Source organism: Equus przewalskii, chromosome 15 (genome assembly GCF_037783145.1).
Source record: "Equus przewalskii isolate Varuska chromosome 15, EquPr2, whole genome shotgun sequence".
NCBI classification, from domain to species: domain Eukaryota; kingdom Metazoa; phylum Chordata; class Mammalia; order Perissodactyla; family Equidae; genus Equus; species Equus przewalskii.
In genome coordinates, this window is record NC_091845.1 from 9575463 (window position 1) to 9588406 (window position 12944).

General features: G+C 48.2%; 1 protein-coding gene across 2 annotated transcripts in view; it reads right to left on the minus strand.

Annotated features, from left to right (window-relative positions):
• Positions 1-1491: 1491 nt before the first annotated feature.
• LMCD1 (LIM and cysteine rich domains 1) overlaps positions 1492-12944 on the minus strand; it is a 59693-nt gene continuing 48240 nt past the window's right edge. For both annotated transcript variants that reach the window (XM_070576684.1, XM_008532343.2), the window contains exons 5-6: positions 3973-4188; positions 1492-2150 (exon numbers count right to left, since the gene is read on the minus strand). In XM_070576684.1, coding sequence (XP_070432785.1) covers positions 1992-2150; positions 3973-4188 — 375 coding nt within the window. In that variant the 3' untranslated portion in view covers positions 1492-1991. The remainder of the gene's footprint in view (positions 2151-3972; positions 4189-12944) is intronic.

Here is a 12944-nt window from a genome sequence, read left to right on the forward strand (position 1 = left end):
ACTCCAGGCAAAGGGCACAGCCTGCACAATGGCGCAGAGGTAGGGAAAGCATGGGGCACATACAGGGACCTGCAAGCTATTTGTCTGGCTGCTGAAAGGGGAGCAGGAAGCAAGGTGAGTTGGGGCCAGGAATATTAAGAGACTTGATTGCAAAGCGCAGAAGTTTCCGCTTTCTTCTGTGTGAGCTACAGGGAGCCCTGAGTGTTCTGAAGAGGAGCATGCACGGTAAGACCTGTGTTTCTGAGCAGTGCATCTGAGCAGTGTGTGCAAAGGGTGAGTTTGCGGTGGGGAGACTCACCAGCAGATTGGTGTCAGGTTAAGCTTGAGAAGTACCTTAGAGGACGGACAGAATTTCAACAGACGGCATTGGTCTTCACGTAACCGGCACAGAATTAGTAAAAGCACAAGGGCTTGATCAAAGGGAGTTTGCGAATGTCTGGGAGAAAGAGAGAAATGGAAATCTAGAGAAACAAAGGGTTCTGAGGCCGGAAAGACAATTAAGCCACGTTTTGGAAGGATCTGAGTCAGAGTGAGGACTTGGTTCTTAACTTGAGAGACAATGGGGAGCCATGGAGGGTGGGTGAGGAAGACAACACACCCACAGCTTCTCTTTGAGAAGATGGACGTGACAGGGAAACTGAGGCTGGCTGGAGAGAGGAGCTGGAAGCAGAAAGCTATCACGGGAGGAAATAGCAATAACTTTGGTCAAACTTGCAAAGTGCATGAATGGGGCATTGTAGATAAGAGATGATGAGGAAAAAACCTGGGTGGTGAAATTAAAGAAACTTGGCAACCGATGAGAAGTTAAAGAAAGAAGGCAGGCCATTGGTGATGGAGCTCTGAGCTCCTGGGACTCATGTCTTTTACGCCTTTATATCCTCAGTAGAAAAAGAGATGTCTTTTCTTAGAAATTGTGGAAAGGAAACTAATTTGGGGACTGCAAATGCTCAGAGAGGCCATAAAAAGAGGGAAAATCTGGCCCAAAGACCTATTCTATTTGGCTCATTCAATGTTCAGTTGGCAACATATAAAAATGGAGAAGTTTCTCATAAAAATCCCATATTTCTTCAGGTCTGCCACACTGGTCACCTTGTCCCATGTGGCACCCATTGGTTGAATGTAGGTGGCCCTGTTTGGCTGCTCCCCAACACTCCACCTGGTCTCCCTCCCAGCAGGGTTCACTCATTACCTGCCTGGGCTCTGGGGGAGGCTGAGTCGGGTCCCTAGTCCTTCAGCAGCTCGTCAGTTCCCAGGAGGCTGCTTTCTGGTACCATGAAACACACCCACGTTTCCATCAGCGACCAGGGGGCACCTGGAACTGGGGATGGGGATTCCGCCCCCAGGACCTACACTCCCCGAAGAAATCTGATGAGACACAATTGATGAAGAGGCACACTAGCATTTATAGTGCCTTATGCCAGCATTCACAGTCATGGGGCTAAATGGATGCCACGAAATCACTGCTGTGGTATAAATAATTAGATCAGGGCATTTGTGGACTTTGTAAAACCTTTATTGATGTTTATCATGCCAAAAAAGTTTTTATTTAAAATTCAAATTCCATTTGGAAAGAGGCAACAGACGATCGCTGGGATCCCATCCTGCTCTCAGAGGAGCTCCCACATTCACAAAAAAGCACGCACATTCTACAGCTATGTGATTTGATCACTCACAATTGCATTCTGGGAAACTCCTCCCAGAGATGCCTTGCAGGATGCCAATTGTGTCTTTAGTTGGTAGCTGGGAAACAACAACAACAAAAACAAAATAACTCCATCCTAAGACTTCTCAGAACATTTCTGGCTTTGAAACTGTTGACCCTCAAGGATTCACCACCACCCAGCCTAGAATATATGTGTACGTATATTCCCGGGGAAATCTCTGTTTTTGTTGCTTGCTGGCTGTCACATCAGAGCCTTAGGATGGCCTCAGCACACCGGGCTTTCCTTCTTGGTGGGATCCTGTGGATTCTGGCCGTGGACGGCAGCCCTTCAGGAGCGTCTGGACTTGCTGCAAGTTGGGCACAGAAGCTGGCCCTTGGTGATGATGTACGCCCGGCCGCTCAGTTGCTGCTCGCAGCCCTCGCAGACGAAGTGCTTTCGGTGCCAGGCCAGGTCTTCCACGCGCTGGTAGTCTGCTGAGAATATTATCTGGGGAGGGGAACAGAAGAAATGCACAACTCAGGTTCTGTCCCTCGTGGAGACAGTGCGTCGAGGACAAGCTGAAGGATAGTGGTGCATCACCCCCCACCCCCGCCCCGCCCCATTCTTGTTTTCACCTTTAAATGCTTCAGTGGAGAAATTGGACAAACAACCTAGGCAGTAAGCACAGCATTTGGTGAAGGTCATGGTTGCACTTAGCTTCTTGGATGGGTAAAAGGAATCCTCCACCATAGGCAGCCGTCCTTATCTAGCATCTGTGAGACTCTTTGGGCCAAACCCAGAGCCCAGCTGTGTTTTGAGAAAGAATCACATACCCCGCTGAAGACAGCCCAATGATGGCTAAGTGGCCAATGGCCAGTATTCCAGAGCGAGAGCCCACAGGATCACTTAGGCATTGAATAAAGTGACCCTCTGGGTTATACATATGGTAAGGAACCCCTGAGGCTCAGAAAGAAAAGAATAGCACAGTGGCTAAATGTGCCTTCTGCTTTGGGGATCAAACAGGAACCAGCTATGAGTTTTCACTTAAATACTTACCAGTTGCATGACTTTGTTTAATCGCTTTGTGCCTCAGTTTCCATATCTGTAGAATGGGCATATAAATACCACCCACTCCATCGGGTTTTATGAGTGCTACATGTGTTACTACCTAGGAAGTACTTAGAATAGTGACTGAGACAAAGTCAATGCTATATGATCACCACTGACCTCTCTGAGCCGCACTTTTCTCGGATGTAAAATGGAGATCATGAGTGTCTCTCCCTCAAGGACTGTTGTGAAATACAAATGGCACATCATACAACAGGTATGTAGCATATTACTGACCCGTCGTAAGCGCCTAATAAAGGATGGCGTGTCATTACTGTGAGTACACTGCGGTCCTCACAAAACGGAGGTGAGGGGGCGGGCCTGCTGACAGCCCTTTTCCTTCTTAATATCGCGTGATCAGTTATTAGGTAAGAGGACTGAAAGGCCTGAACTTCACATGGAGGCCAACATGTGGAAGGGTGACAGAGGCAGATTCTGGCTCAATGCCAAGAAGACATTTCTAACCCTCAAATGGTCCAAAGACGAAGGTAGCGAGTTTTCTGTCACGAAAGGCATGCAGAAAGTAGTTACTATCCTCATTATTATTGTCATTATTAACACACCTTAGAGTTCCTCTAGTCTAAACCCATGGTGGAGAGTTGACCTCTTTCACAGCATCCCTAACTATTGTATTGTAACGTGTACAGTGATGTTAGATTATTACATCATATTACATGATCATCAGACTCACAGCAGCTCCCATTTATTAGTCACTCGGGCAGGCCCAGTGCCAAGCATTTTCACGCACTCTCTCATCTATCCTCGGAGCAACTCCATGGGATGGACACTGTTAACTTTCCCATTTGGTAACTGACAAAACTGAGGCCCAGGCGTTAGGTAACCTCATGACTGATAGACACAGGGCAAGGTCTGAACGTGGGCAACCTGCCTCCTAGTGCCCCCACCCACTCCCCGCCCCGGTAAGTTCTCCTGAGTCCTTACTAAGTGCCAGGCATTGCACCCAGGGTACGACTCACAGGGCCTCTGTGTCTGATTCGTCCCAACAACCCCATGAGTGGGAACTAATACGCGCCTCATTTTGCGGATGTGAAAACAGAGGCTGGGAGCATGAAGCAAGCCCTGAGCCTCGGTTTTCCTATCTGTGGATCACCTCATCAACGAAGCCACACTCGCCTTGGCCCCTGGATCCTCTCCCCCTGCTGCGGGGCTGCCCACCTACCCCGTGCAGCCCACCCACCCCGTGCAGCCCATTGGCTCTTACCTCATCACAGCCGGAGCAGCGGGGCCGCATGCTCTCACAGTAATGGCGGCCACACCAGGGAGCATTGTCCTTCCAGAAGTAGATGAGGTCCACCAGCGGCTCGGCACACTTGACGCACACAAAGCAGGCAGGATGCCACTGCTTGTCGTAGCCCGCCCTGTCCGAGTAGACCACGGGGCTGTCGGCAGGGGCTGCTCCCTTGCAGAACTCGCAGACCTGGAGGGGTGGGGAGAACCCCGAGGATACAGCAGTCAGGAAAGCATAGGACACAGGTTCGAGTCCCGACTCCAGCCTCTGTGCTTCCTGGGTGACCTCGAGCAAGTTACTACCCCTCTCTGTTCCTCAGTTTTCTCATCTGCAAAGTGAGATAATAATAATGCCCATCTAATAGGTCGTCGTGGGGAATAAAATACTTATTTAGTACAGTGATTCGCTAGCTTTTTGGTCTCGGCACCATTTATACTATTAAAAATTAAGAGCCTAATGAGTCTTTATTCATATGGATAATAGCTATTGATATCTACCATAAGAGAAATTAAAACCGAGAAAAAAATCTAAATATTTATGAATTCACTTAAAAATAACAATAATAAACTAATAACATGTTAAGATAAATATTTGTTATCAAAAAGAACTATATCTTCCAAAACAGAAAAGCTTCGTGAGAAGCGTGGCACCGTTCTACACTTTTGCACGTCTCTGTAACGACCGGCTTGACAGAGGATGGCGGGACCTCGGAGCTGCTTTGCTGTCGTCTTCTGCATTGTATTGTTTGCTTTGAAATGTATGAAGAAGACCTGGCCTCACACTGATGGGAAGTTGGACAAGGAAGGGAGGAGTGTTTTAATAGCCTTTCCAGACAACCGTGGTTATCCTTCCTCGATACGACATCAAAGTGCGACAAGCGGTAGTTTCTCAAAAGTTAGTTACCGTGGAATCTGAAACTGTGTCAATCAGCCTTTCATCCTTGTTACATGAAAACCCGTCGTCCGCCTTGCACCGTGTATGGATTTTTACCCACGTGTGATTGTTTTGTAATAAATTTTAAATTTACAGAAAGATTGTCAAGATAGTACAGGGTTCCCATATACCCCACACCCAGTTTCCTCTCTCCTCAACTTCTTATATTACTCTGGAACATTTGTCACAATTAATTAACAACATTGATAGTTATTATTGACTAACATCCAAACTTTATTCAGATGGTCTCAGATTTTACCTAATGTCCTTTTTCTGTTCTAGAACCCCATCCAGGACACCACATCGCATTTAGTCATCCTGTCCCCTTAGGCTCCTCCTGGCTGTGACAATTTCTCACACTTTCCTTGTTTTTGATGACCTTGACAGTTCTGAGGAGGACTGGCCAAGTATTGTGTCCAATGTCCCTCAGCTGGGATTTGTCTGCTATTTCTATCACGATTACGTTGGGAGGAAAAGCAGAGGTAAAGTGACATTCTCATCACATCCAACCCAAGGTACAGACTCAACCCACAAACTCTCTTGAGTCATTCTGGAGTTACCTCCTCTCCTCAAAACTCTGATGATGATGATGGTGATGATGACGACAATGACAATGGCTATCATTCCCTTAGGGCAGCACTGTCTCAGGATTCTGCACTCATTACTAATACCCCTTACAGAAACCCTAGAGAGTTATTTCCTCTTCTGGAGTGATCTCCCTTTTAGGGAAATCGTTATTTCCCCCCAGACACGGCAAAACCGAGATTCAGAGAGATCCAGTGATGGCGCAGTAGTGCACAGCTCACAGGAGGCAAAGCTGGGATTTGAACATGGGCCAAGCCTGGCCCCAAAGCCAAGGTCCTTTCTCCTATCCACTGTGGCCCTCCAATCAGGTGTCAGCAAACCAGGGCTGTGGCCAAACCCGGCCGCCACCTTTCTTGAGGACCCAGCAGGATTGTAAAACCCAAGAACGGATTTCACAGTTGAAGTCCAATTAAGTGACATGTTTTCTCCCACAAAAGTATTCCATTTTTCTCATTAGTAGACCTGAGTTATGGACTGAATTGTGGCCCCTCCCCGCCCCCCAATTGATATGTTGAAGCCCTAACCCCCAACATGACTGTATCTGGAAATAGGGCCTTTAAGGGGGTAGTTAAGGTTAAACGAGGCCCCAGAATGGGGCCCTGATCCTATAGGGTCCATGTCCTTAAAAGAAGAAGAGAGACTTGAGATCTCTCGCTCTCTCTCTGTCTCTGTCTCTTTCTCGCCCTCCCTCCCACTGTGTGTGCACAGAGGAGAGGCTGCGTGAGGACACAGGGAGGCGGCCGTCTACACGCCAAGAGGAGGGGCCTCACCCGAAACCAACCCTGCCAGCACCCTCATCTTGGACTTCCAGCCTCCAGAGCTGTGAGAGACTAGGCGTCTGTTCTTGAGGCTGCCCCGTCTGTGGGATTGTTATTGCAGCCTGAGCCGACCTACACAAGCTGTATTACGAGAACCTGTGCTGAATTCTACTATTTTATTTTGAATTTCAAAAACCAAAAATTTGTGGAAATCTGTTTTCTCTCTTGTTACAAAAAGTACCTACATGATATCACTGATTTCAGCCCTTGGCCCACAATACCTAAAATATTTACCACCTGGCTCTCGACAGCAAATGCCTGCTGACCCCGGCCCTAGATGAGAACTCCCTCTTACTGAGCTCCAGTTCTATGTCAGCCAAAACAGAAATATTTATTGTTCTGCCATGTAAAGATGAGTAGGCATATGTTAAAAGCCTAAACACTTAGTGTCCTTAATTGATATACTTTAATTACAGACTTAGTATACTCTTGTATATAGGGAGGAAATAGACATTAAAATGATGAAAATTAGGGAAAGAAAACCAAATGACAAAGAATGTCCATGTACTGATGCTGGTCCCTAAGCACAGCAGTTGTTGAATGGATGCCCAGGTAAGGAATGTGTTTGGTGAATTGACCCTGACTGCCTGACGACGTTCCTTAGAACACGCTAGATGTGTGGTTTCAGTGATGCCCACAGAACGAATGGGGTGAGCCCTTCCCCAAAATGAAAACCCCGTTCCTCTGCACATGACTGAGTCCCAGCTCGCCTGGAATTCATCACAGGATCTAAACCCAAAGTCAGTGATGACTTGCATTCGTGTGTTTTCACCATCTCTTTAGCAAAGCCGGGAAGTGTAAACCATTTGGCAAAGGCTGTGTGAGTACCAAGTGAGTTTTCTGTCTGTCTGCTTTCTAAATCTCACTGAATGAAATTTCCAGCCCTTTTCCTCCCACACAGAAGGACTTACTGTTGAGCCACCACACCTAGCCGGGCATCACCATGATACATCAGTGGGGCTCGCCACTCCAAATTTCCAGGTGGTGGAAGCGGGGAAAGAGAGAGGGATACCAGTGCACTTGGATGTGTCTGGGGAGCATCGGCGGTACTCGTGACCCACAGAATGAGAGGGATGTGAAGTCAGAAAGCCACGTTAGAGGCCAGCCCGGTGGTGTAGTGGTTACGTTCACATGCTCTGCTTTGGCAGCCCCGGGGTTCACAGGTTTGGATCCTGGGCGTGGACTTAGCACTGCTCATCAAGCCACGCTGAGGTGGCGTCCCATGAAGAACTAAAAAATCGTACAACTAGGATATACAACTATGTTCTGGGGCTTTGGGGAGAAAAAAAAAGAGGAAGATTGGCAACAGGTGTTAGCTCAGGGCCAATCTTCCTCACACACACACACACACACACACAAAAGCATAACTTTCAAAAGAATAAAAGGAGAAAGCCAGTTTAGGGGTGAGCATGGGTGGCTTTGCACCCAGGTTACGGGTTGGGACTTCACTCTGGGGGTGATGGGGGCAATTACTTGTTCTCGAGGCTAGGATGCTGTGCTCAGGTTTGCACTGTAGGGAGACAAAGCTGGCGGCAGCATGGAGGAAGGAAGAGAGATTCGTGCTCATAGAGCTTGGTCCTAACATTTCACCCGTCTGAAAGCGCTCTGTCCAGTGCCTCTCAGACGACTGTCTCTTTCCTCATCGTGTCCCCAGCACCCCTGGCTCGTGGCCTCATTACACCCAGTAGCCAGCCCTTTTTTAAGCAAACAGGGTCACTGCCACTTCATGAAAACAAGATGTCTGCGTATTGAACCCTGTCAACATGTGTCAGGAACCAATTTCCTCTTCTGGCCTCTGAGCTATTTTCAGTGCCCCTTTCCCTGCCATCTCAAAGGATGAGAAATCAGACAGTGTCCTGGCTCTGTCAGCCTGGTGGCCCCTCAGCCTCCAGGGACAGGCTGGCAACCAAGAGTCAAAATGCCCAGCCTGCTGGGTCCTTTGATCTTGGCCCTGCCTTTCTCTGTACAAACTTGTTTTCCTACCACAATCCTTGGTATTCAGGTTTACAGTTTCTAAATTGCAGCAAATGGTTGAGAAGGGGGGCTAGCTGTGTGACCTTGGGCAAGTTACCTAACCTCTCTGTGCCTTAGTTTTTTCACCTGTTAAATGGGGATACTAACAATATTACTAATAATAACAACATCGCAGGTTTGTTGTATGGATTAAATGAGACAATGGAATTAATGGCCTTTCTAAGGGCTCAATAATGATTAGCTAAAATCTCCTTTTATTCCTACCTCCACCTCTCCTTATAGATGAGAAACCTGAGGCTCAGAGGAGTTAAGTCACTTTCCCAAGATGACAAAGACATGTTGAAGGCAGGATTTGCTTTTGATTGGGAGGCCTGGGGTTCAGTTCCATAGCACCCCGAGCGTGTCGACTGGCAGGAGGTGATTCTTCTCATCGTTCTCTGTTTTTCCATCTCTGTTCTCTCGGTCCGTGCTGGCCTGAGAACCGAGTCGCGCGAGTTTCATCCTCCATGGCCACCCGACTGGGCTATACTAAGGCTTGGGCTTGGCGGGCAGCTCCCCTCTCTCCAACCCCACCCGCTCTGAGCCAGTGGCTCTCAGAGTCGAGCCTACCCCAGCATCTCCTGGAGGGCTTGCGAGCAGATCGCTGTATCTCCCCTCAGCCCAGTGCGGATTCAGAAGGTGCGGCCTGGGGCACGGGAATTTGCAAGCTCCCGGGGGATGCTGGGGTAGCCAGGGGACCACTCTTTGAAAATCACTGTCAGAGTGTTTAAAAATGACCTTATATATAAGCTCAGCAAAAATGACCTCATCAGTTCAGTTCAGTTTCAGCAAAAGCCAATTTGAATTCCTGGGATGCTTAAATTCTAGACTATTTTTAAGAAAGCCCAATGTAGTCACTCTCAGGCTACTTCCCCAGGGAAGGAGACAGTGTCGTCAAGAAGTCCTCCGGGACTGTGGTAAAAGGCCCAGAGAACATTTCTCACCAGCATATCCGTTGGTTCTTATTCATACTCCCAACTATCTAAAATCAGAGCTCACGCGAGAGAAGGTTTCCACCACTCGCCACATAACCTAGTTGGCAGACTCTCTTCACCCCAGGGGAGGACGCGTGGCACCGACCTTTCACAGGCAGAACACAGGTGACATTTCTCCCTGTGCCAGTGAAGTTTGCCCCGTCCCTGTTCAAATGGTGAGAGATTCTTAATTAAAAGGGCCTACATGAAAGAGTTTGAATAGGCTGCACTCTGGGCCTTTGAGACCTGTACACATCCGCTTTGGGAAAGAGCAGGACCATTTCAGACTGAGCTGCCTCGAAAGCTGCGACCCTGCGGGGCTGCGGTTTCCTGTCATGCTGAGTGGAAATGATTGTTGGAATTATTGTTGGACATGTATGGTCCTGCCTCAATGACTCACTTCTGTAGGGCAGACTGTGGTGGAGGGACGCTGCAGATTCTCGAGGTGGATCAGAACAGGCAACACAGCCTCCACCGGGCTCTCTTGTATGCACACCTTGGGACACCTGGGAGTCCTGAGGCCTTCGTGTGGAGACGATGCATAGAGATATTAGAAGGGGCCCAAAGAGCCCCTCTGGGTCCAGCCCCAGCTGTTAGTATCTTCCCAGCATCAAGGCCAGACGTGCAAGTGAAGGAGCTTCAGAAGATTCCAGCCCCCAGCCTGCGAGCTGCTCCGAATGGTGCCCCATGCACAGGGACAGAGACAAGCTCTCCGGCTGAGCCCGGCCCAGACTGCCGGTTTGTGAGCCAAGCAGATGTTGCTGTTTTAAGCTGCTGCATCTTGGGGTGGTTGGATGTGCCGCACTAGTTAACGGGAACATCCCACGTGGGCGCGCAGAAGGATTAAGACTTCTGAAATGGAAGTAACCAAGACAGAAAGTGTTTTAGGCAACAGCAGATTAAGGACAGTGGCCAAGGATGACAAGGTCAAAAAACTGTCTCTAAGGATGGAGCCATGTTGGCCTTCAGAGCAGGATCGGCAGATATGGAGCATCCTGTAAACCAGCAATAATCTCTCCACCGGAGTTGCCAGGAGTTCTCTCCCAATCATGCGGTTCTCTTCTGGAAGGCTCTTATCCCAAGGCCTACCTAGTCTAAACCCAGAGAGCCTTATGAAAAGCTCACTATTACAATACAGTAAATATTAACACAAGGGCCTTGAATTTAGGCACTGGGCTCGTTCCAACACAAATACTCAACAATTTATTTATAAACAGCATCTCCCCATTTCCTCTTATGGTGATTATTCACCATTTTTGCTTTACAGCCTCATATATCCTGGAGGTTTTTTTTTTCCTCTTTTCTTTTCTAGCCCAGTGTCATTTCTGGCATTCTTAACCTCCTGTGTTCTGTGCCCCCACACTGTCACCTTCTTGAGGCTCCTTACGATGCAGAAAGGGCAGGCTGGGAGGCAAAGGTTAGGGTCACGGGCTTTGGAATGAGGTCTGTACACAGCTTCATCACTGGTGAGCCCTTGGACCTCTCTGAGCCTCAGTTTCCTCATCTGAAACAAGTGGCAGGCCCAGGCTCATGGGAGATGCTTTACGCATGGTGGTCACTTTTGTTGGCCAACCACTTCGCCTCACATATCTTCTTGGGGCAGGGTGTTGAATATGGGGCTCTCTGCCAAGCGAGGCAAAATAGTAGGCATTTCTAATTGAAACTCCCTCCCTGGGTATCTGCTGAAGGGGGAAGAGGAAGCCAGGAAGCTTCATAAATCCTCCCCATGTAAGAGAGAACATCGGCCTGGGGTGTTCTCGAATCTAGCTTTGACCAGTGTGTGGCAAGGCCTGACTTTCTGCAAAAGGACACCGCCAAGTCGGGAAATGCCGCCTACATGGTCACGTCTGCTGTCACGGCCTCCCACGGCGCCGCGAGCGGGGTGGGGTGGGGGTGGGGGGGCTCTGGCAATGGGAGCTTCTCTTATTTGGAGTCGCTGTGGGGCCTGGGGTGAGGCAGGCCTGAGTTCCAGTTCTGCCTTAACCACTCACCAGCTAACGACCAATGTCCTCAACTCTGTGCTTGCTTGTGTTTTTTGGTCTGTGATCCAGAACAGAAAATACATTTTATGGCCTGATCCAGTCCACAAACACACACATACTCACACACACACCCCTGAGACAAAAGTTCCCAGAAAAATATTTACTACCCCTGAAGTACTTTTATTTTCCAATTTTTTAAAATTCTGGTTGTTATTCAATAAATCAATTTACTATCCACTGATAGTTCGGACCTAAAGTTTGAAAGCACTTTTTAGCTTTTCTAAGAACTTCTCTTAATGTCCTAGTCTATAAAAAGGGGAATAATATGCCTTGTGGGATAATTCTTAGGATTAAATAAAATAACAATGTGGGGCCCCTGGCAGAGCCTAGGTAGTCAGTGAGTGGCAGGTGACATCATTGTCATCACCACCATAATCCATTAACCTATAATAGCAAAATAAAATTGGATAAAACCTAAGTGATTTGTAAAAAGCGAAAACTATTTTTTAGGTTCCTCTGGCTCTGGGGTCAGCAAACTGCACCCATGGGCCAGATCCAGCCCGCTGACCGTGTTTGTAAATAAAGCTTTATTGGAACACAGCCACGGTCATCTGTTTAGATACTGTCCATGACTGCGTTCATGCTACAAGGACAGAGGCGAGTAGCTGTGACGGAGACCATACGGCTCACAAAGCCTAAAATATTCACTCTTTTCCTTTTACAGAAAAAGTTTGCCAACCCCTGTTTTAGTCAATGGAATATTATGCAGCCCACTCCAGAAAAAAAAAAAAAAAAGGATGCTTGTGAAGCTTATGTGGCAACATGGAAAAGTATTTATAGCATAAAAAGTGGGACAAAGGGAATTTTCTATGGAAAAACAAGAATCTCCTTCAATATCATTAAAATATCTCCACCATAAAGGAGGAAGGCAGATGTTGAGAAGCCTGGTAACCATGGAGATTTTTCGGGGCTGCTTCTCTGTCCTCCAGCTCTGATGGGCACGAGGCATGGGGGTGGGGTGGTGGCTTTGAAGCCCCAGAGAGGGGCTGGCAGGAAAGCCAGCCTGCCAAGCCCACAGCCGAACATCTGCTTGGACAAAGATTTGGAAGTCCTTTGCCCACAAATATGTCCCTTGTTGGGGCTGGAGTCAGGCTGAGCCGCCAGCTGCTGTAAGTTTCCATCTGAGAGGCAGACCTCAGCGGAAGGGTGGGGACCCAGGCCTCCAGTCCCTCCTCTGTGCTTTCTTGGGGGGGGTGCGGCAGGGGGTCCACACTGTAATTTGGGACTAAATTAACAAATCTTTACGACTTCAAGGAATGTCCTGACTTCTCTCCATCTATTCCTCCTTCCAGTCACTCTGTTTGGTGCCATGGCTTGGACTGAAAAAGGGGGTGGGGGGTGGCTCCTGGCAGGAGTGATAAATACTAAAGGGTGGAGATTATATTAAATGCTATGTTCTGGCTTTGCTTCCCCTTTCTTCAGTTACAAGTTTGGGGTGTAGGGAAGGGCGGAAATGCCTGGGCAAAATGACATGCCCAGGAAATCTGTAGATTTGATTTCTGAGAAAATACCCAGTAAGCTCTGTAAATGCAGGGAAATGGTTTGGCGGAGCTGTTAACAATCAGAGCATTAAGGTCATT